General features: G+C 66.6%; 1 protein-coding gene across 2 annotated transcripts in view; it reads left to right on the forward strand.

The window, feature by feature from the left end:
• Window positions 1-5,337, forward strand: part of PANK4 (pantothenate kinase 4 (inactive)) — a 15,911-nt gene extending 10,574 nt beyond the window's left edge. Inside the window, exons 11-19 of one of the 2 annotated variants that reach the window (XM_027110451.1) lie at window positions 372-484; window positions 764-851; window positions 1,748-1,899; window positions 2,712-2,767; window positions 2,922-2,971; window positions 3,348-3,452; window positions 3,812-3,912; window positions 4,000-4,068; window positions 4,755-5,337. In XM_027110451.1, coding sequence (XP_026966252.1) covers window positions 372-484; window positions 764-851; window positions 1,748-1,899; window positions 2,712-2,767; window positions 2,922-2,971; window positions 3,348-3,452; window positions 3,812-3,912; window positions 4,000-4,068; window positions 4,755-4,968 — 948 coding nt within the window. In that variant the 3' untranslated portion in view covers window positions 4,969-5,337. The remainder of the gene's footprint in view (window positions 1-371; window positions 485-763; window positions 852-1,747; window positions 1,900-2,711; window positions 2,768-2,921; window positions 2,972-3,347; window positions 3,453-3,811; window positions 3,913-3,999; window positions 4,069-4,754) is intronic. The other variant, XM_027110452.1, reaches the window with a different exon arrangement.
• The last annotated feature ends 787 nt before the right edge of the window (window positions 5,338-6,124 follow it).

Genomic DNA, 6,124 nt, shown 5'->3' on the forward strand with positions numbered 1-6,124 from the left:
CGGCTCCAGGCTCGGGGCAGCGGTGGCTGGCCTCCGGCTCCAGGCTCGGGGGTCAAGGCCATGGGAGCCTCCTGGGAACGCCCATTCCTCCACGACGCCCCTCAGAGAGGCCCGTGGGGTCTGTCTTCAGAGCGAGGGGTCCCACAGACTTGGAGATGCTCCAGAACCACCAGTTCCCCCAGCAGAGCAGGAGCTGGTGTCCAGTGGGCCCTGGGGCTGGTATCAGAGGACACGGACATGAGCTTTGGGTCAGGGCTGGCGGCAACCCCGTTCCCACCTGGCAAGAGAAGCCCCCAGTGGCTGCCACCAACGCCTGCCGTCCACGGGCTGGGGGCTGCCCTGAGCACTGCTGGCCGCCCCGTCCTTGGTAGGTCGTGAAGCGCGCCGTGGCGAGCCAGCCAGGCTCCGTGGATGCAGCCGAGAGGGCCGAGAAGTTCCGCCAGAAGTACTGGAACAAGCTGCAGACGCTGAGGCAGCAGCCCTTGTGAGTGGCCCACCTGCTCGCCCTGGCCAGGGCCCCGAGAGGCGGCCTCTACGGGGACGCGCGCTCGCACCCGAGGGCCGAGTCCCTCGAAGTTCTCCAGGAAGCTCTGTGCCCCTCCCCGGCACACACTCGGGGACGCTCAGCACCCCGCTGGCCTCCTGGGCTTCTCCTTTTGGCGCCTGGACGCCACGAGGACGCCCCTGGGTGGGGAGAGTGCAATGGGCAGTGCAGTCGGCCGTCCAGCCCACTCAGCCGCCCTCCGCCCGGCTCTGTCTTCAGCGCTTATGGGACCCTGACCGTGCGCAGCCTCCTGGACACGAGGGAGCACTGTTTGAACGAGTTCAACTTCCCGGACCCCTACTCCAAGGTGAGCGCCCCCTTCTCGTGGGTGGGCACATGCTTGCAGGGGGCCGTGGGGAACGGGGCGTCAGTCCCGTCCTGTCCAGCGAGCGGGTGTGCTGGCAGCCCTGACCCCCGGCACTGGCGACAGGCTGCATCCTGGAGCCGCCCTGGTGAGGGTCCATCTCCCAGGAGCTCTGGGCCGCAGCCCCTCGGTCGGCAGCACCGGCTGTGGACCGATGCCGGCGCCACTGTGACCTCGTCAGCAGCGTGTCCTGGGGGTTCTAACCCGCAGCCGGTGAGGGTGGCGGGCATGTGGCACTGAGGCCCCCTCGCCTCTTCCTGGCCTCCTGAACTCAGCCTGGAAACTCAAGGGTTGGTGCCTGAGGATGTCCGTCCTGGCCACAAGCCTTCCAGGGCCTGGCTGGTGGCCTGGAGGTGCCTCCCTGGGCTCTTTGACCAGGAAGCCGCGTGCCCTGGAGCCGCGGGCGGGGTCCAGAGCCCACCGACCTCAGCTCCCTGCCGCCTCCTCCCTGCCCTCGCACGGGGTGTCTGGGGACAGTGGGTCAGGGTGCCGAGGGTCTCACGGTCAGGGCAGCAGGCACCCACGGGGTGTGGGTCCTCCGTGCTCGGCTACGGCACCGTCACACCTGAGCCTCTGTCCTCAGTGCACGCTTCAAACCTGCACCAATACCAGCGTGCCCCCCATGCTTGCCCTCAGCCCGCGCTGCTCCGAGTCAGCGCTGCTTTTAACCTGACGCGATCTGGGTTTGTCTAGCCTCCCGCAGTGACGTCACATGGGAGTCTTCTGTCCCCTAGAACGGGCTCGCTGTTGGTGCTCTCCCGGCGCGGTGCTCTCCTCTCCCTGCTCTGCCGGGGGCCTGGGGGAGGCCAGACCACGTCTTCATTCGCATCTCCCCGCAGGTGAAGCAGAAGGACAACGGCGTGGCATTAAAGTGTTTCCAGAGGGTGATCCACTCTCTGGATGCCCTGGGCTGGGAGGAGAGGCAGCTGGCCCTGGTGAAAGGGCTCCTGGCTGGCAACGTCTTCGACTGGGGAGCAAAAGCCGTCTCTGAGTAGGTGCCCGCTGTCCTCACAGCCCCTGCAGGCCCATCCCCTCCCCTCCTCCTTCCGGCTCGGCCTTAGAGCCACAGCCCCTGGGCCCGAACTGACGCCTGGGCCACACGTGGCTCCGGCAGTCCCAGCCTCGGCCGGCCCAGCTTGGCCCTCGAGGAGGTGGCAGAGGGGGCACCGGGGGTTCTCGGGGGATGGGGTACTGCTGGGGGCTTGCTGGGCACGTGTGGCCTCGGGAACGGATGGGACAGGTGCTGGGACCCAGCCTCCCTGCCCGCACACAAGAGCAGGCGCGTAGAGGGCTGCGGGTGTGGATGTTGTCAGTGTGAAGCTCCGCGTCACAGTGACCGTGTGGGGTGGGCTTAGACGCTGTTGGGTGTTTGGAGTGAATAGGTGCCTCGTGAAGTTCAGCGGTGGGCACGCGTCTCCCCGTCCCCCCAAGGGTCCTGTCCCGGGGCCTGCTGTCTGGTGCCTTCCCCGGGGCTCCCGTGCAGGGGACTTGCTGGGTCACCCAACGTGCGCTTTCGGACCCGGGCACCCGGGACAGCCATCGCCCCCTCCCTGCCCTCAGCACTGACTGCCCCTTGGGCGGCACGTTGGGGCGAGGCTGGTGGCCGGTGCTCCCCAGGGGCCTGGCCTGTGGCTGCAAGCACGGAGGCTTCCCCGTGCCACCTCCCCCGTCCTCGAGCCGACGCGGCAGCAGTGACGGGGGACAGCACGCTCGTCCAGCTCGGGAGGGGCTTCGTGGCCCACGGGAGCGACGGAGGCCAAGGTCCGGGGCTTTGGTGACTTTGTCTTCTCCTCCCCTGTGCAGCGTCCTTGAATCTGACCCCCAGTTTGGGTTTGAGGAGGCAAAGAGGAAGCTGCAAGGTAGGGGCGCCCAGGGCTCTCCTCCAGTGCCAGGACTCGGGCCGGTGGGGGGAAGCAGCGAGGCGGCCGCGCGTGCCCGCTGAGCCGGGGGGAGGCGAGGACCGGCTCCCCGGAGAGGCCGGCGGGCGGGTGACCGCGTCCCTGTGTCCCGCAGAGCGGCCCTGGCTCGTGGACTCCTACAGCAAGTGGCTTCAGAGACTGAAGGTACATGGAGCTGTCCCCGCCTCTGTCCTGTGCCCTATGGGCCCGGGCAGGGTTCACGGGTGGGGAGGTGGCGCGGGCCCGCGCGGTGCACCGAGGGCCCCCCGGAGTGTCCCCCTCAGCCCCCCGCCCTGAGCTACAAGCATGAGCTGGCGTCCCTGCTCCAAGCCTGACTTCGGCGGGACAGCGATGAGGTCACTGGCCTCAGGTCAGAGGTCCTTCGGGCTAGCAGTTCTGGAAGAGGCCGGGGCTGCCCCTGTGCCCCCAGTGCCTGCAGGACCCAGCAGCCCTCGCCCGGCCGTGGGGAGTGGAGTGTGGAGGTGTCTGGAACGCTTGGACGCGCCTGTTCCCAACTGAACGTCCTGGTTTTGTCTTACAGGGGCCCCCTCACAAATGTGCCTTAATTTTCGCAGATAACAGTGGAGTAGACGTCATTTTGGGAGTCTTCCCCTTTGTCAGGGAGCTTCTCTCTAGAGGGACGGAGGTGAGTGTGGAGGGCCGCATGGCGGGTCCCTTGCCCAGCTCCTGTGCTCGGTGGGGTTGGCATCGCCCTGGGCCCCTCCGTGTGCAGGTAGGTGCCGGGTAGGCAGTGGCACGGCAGGAGCAGAGGAGACCTGGCCGGTCACGTCCTGGGGCTTAGGTCAGCCTGACCGCGGGGCCCTGGGGCCGTCTCCATCCTGCCCCAAGAGCCGGCCCAGCCGTGAGAGGTCGCCAGAGGCCGTGCTCCTCCGCTGGCAGCCCCAGGTGGGTGGGTGGGTGGCGGGCGGGCAGGCGGGCGAGCCCAGGCTGGCTCAGTACTGCCGGTGGCCAAGGTCCCTAAGGAGCCCGGGCATCCTGCCGCAGGTCATCTTGGCGTGCAACTCGGGACCCGCCTTGAACGACGTGACCTACAGCGAGTCCCTCATCGTGGCTGAGCGCATCGCGGCCATGGACCCCGTCGTCCGGTAAGCTGGGCGGGGGGCTGGGGCGCGGCGGGGCAGCTTCCGGGGGCGCCGCCTCACGGGTGACCTCACGGGTGCTGTGCTCGACAGCTCGGCGCTCGGAGAAGGGAGGCTGCTGCTCATGCAGACTGGCTCCAGCTCCCCGTGTCTCGACCTCAGGTAACGTGGCCCCTCTGCCCCCGGGTCCCCCGGTCCCCTGCGGAAGCCAGCTGTGCCAGCCACAGCCCCGGGCAGGGTCCAGGCACCTCTTCCCTCGGGACCCTGGGAGGAAGAAGCAAGGGGGGCGTGTCCCCACCTTGGATAATTGTCCTGGATAATCAGTTCGTCACCACAGTGCTTTCCACCCCGGGGCTTCTAGAACCTGGAGCGGCCCGTGTAAAGGAGGGCACATCTGGGCTTTGGACTGTTAGCCTCTCAGTCTGTTCCAGTGCTGATTCTCCAGTATTGACTTAATCCCCTTTCAGGCCCACTATTAACCAACAAGGAGGGACAATAAAAAGCTATAGAAAGGACTCAGATTCTTTAAAGTTCAAAATACAAAAGTATCGTTAAGGCCCAGTTTTCAGAACCGGCTTCCTTGTAGCAACGGGAGCGCAGCTGCCAGGGGTCCCCAAGACCCTGGGCCCCGGGCCCCGGGAGGGCAGCTGCCGGGCTGGCTGTCCGGGGATCAGGCTGGACCCAAGGCCCACGTAGTTGGGGGGGCCGAGGGTCGGGGGTCTCCGGCGTTCCCGCCAGTCGCCGCCCTTGGCTGGAGGCAGGGTGTGGCGTCTGCCCCGGGTGCAGCTCAGTGCAGGGTGCCAGGCCCCCCGCCTGCACCCTCCTCACTGCCCCCTTCCTCCCCGAAGCCGCCTGGACAAGGGGCTGGCCGTGCTGGTGCGGGAGCGCGGCGCCGACCTGGTGGTCATCGAGGGCATGGGCCGCGCCGTCCACACCAACTACCACGCGGCCCTGCGCTGTGAGAGCCTCAAGCTGGCCGTCATCAAGAACTCGTGGCTGGCCGAGCGGCTGGGGGGCCGGCTCTTCAGCGTCATCTTCAAGTACGAGGTCCCGGCCGAGTGAGGCGCCACCGCCGCCGGGCTGCTCCGCCCGTCGCCTCAGGAACGTATCTCGACGGCAACAGGGACCCGCGTCCAAATCAGAGTATTTATATTGTGCTTCTGTGAGAGACCGGCTGCACCCAGGTGTGGGCTCAGCGCTCGTGGCCTCGGGCTCGGTGTTTCTTCAGTGCTGACGTGTTCGTGGTGGGGAGACACGACTTTTGTCCCGTGAGACGTTCTTATTGGAATATATTTAACTGTTAAATAATCTTTTATATATATATACATATATACATATATATATATATATATATATAAAAATATAAATATATACGTATACGCCTCTGACAGGACGCTGAGGTCAGGGCACGGCAAATAGCTTCCAGAGTGAGAACAGAGCGTTTCTGCCTTGGCTCGTTGGTGTGAGGGTGGGCAGCCCCCCCCGGGGGCCCTGCCTACGCCTCCCCCAGGGAGCACAGCAGTGGGGTCTCTCCCTAGGTGATCTCTAGAACTCTTAGGCCCACCTTGGCCCGTGGGCCATGGCCGCTGCCCTGTCACGTGGCCTCCAGCATCACTCCCCGGCGTGTCTATCTGGAGAAGGCCTCCCCCGCGCCCCTGCCCCGCCTGGACCCGCTACGCACGGGAAGGACAGACAGGCTGCTGAGAGGAGGCCACGGGCTTCGAGGGCCCTCGAGGATTTTCAGGGACTTGGTGGCTGGTCCAGTCCTCCTGCTCGGAGCCCTCAGACCACATGGGTTCTGTCGCCACGGCCTTGCGCCCATGCCCAGAGCCTTGCCTGACGGCAGGCGGGTGGGGGGTTCACTGGGCCCGGTGATGGAGGTGCTGTGAGATGGCAGGGGCTCCTCCCCCACTGGACCCGTCCCTCGGGGTGCAGACCTGAGCCTCAGACGCCACATCGCAGCAGGAGAACTGGCCACGGAGCTGCGAGGCCGCCTGTGCGTGCCATTGGTCTCAGGAACGAAGAGCTGCGCGGGGGCCCTGCTGCCGTGGCCCCGGGCCCTGTGCACTGAGGAAGCCCCACTGCCCAGCACCCAGGTCCCTCACTGCTGGAGCACCCAGCAACGTGAGGACGGGCGGGATGAGGAAGGCCGTCGGGGCTGCCCCTGCAGGGACCTGAGCCCCACCCTCTTTGCCCAAGATCCCCTCGCACTTGCCCT

Source organism: Aethalodelphis obliquidens, unplaced genomic scaffold (assembly GCF_003676395.1).
Source record: "Aethalodelphis obliquidens isolate GAN/ISIS:26980383/991018 unplaced genomic scaffold, ASM367639v1 scaffold9, whole genome shotgun sequence".
NCBI lineage: Eukaryota > Metazoa > Chordata > Mammalia > Artiodactyla > Delphinidae > Aethalodelphis > Aethalodelphis obliquidens.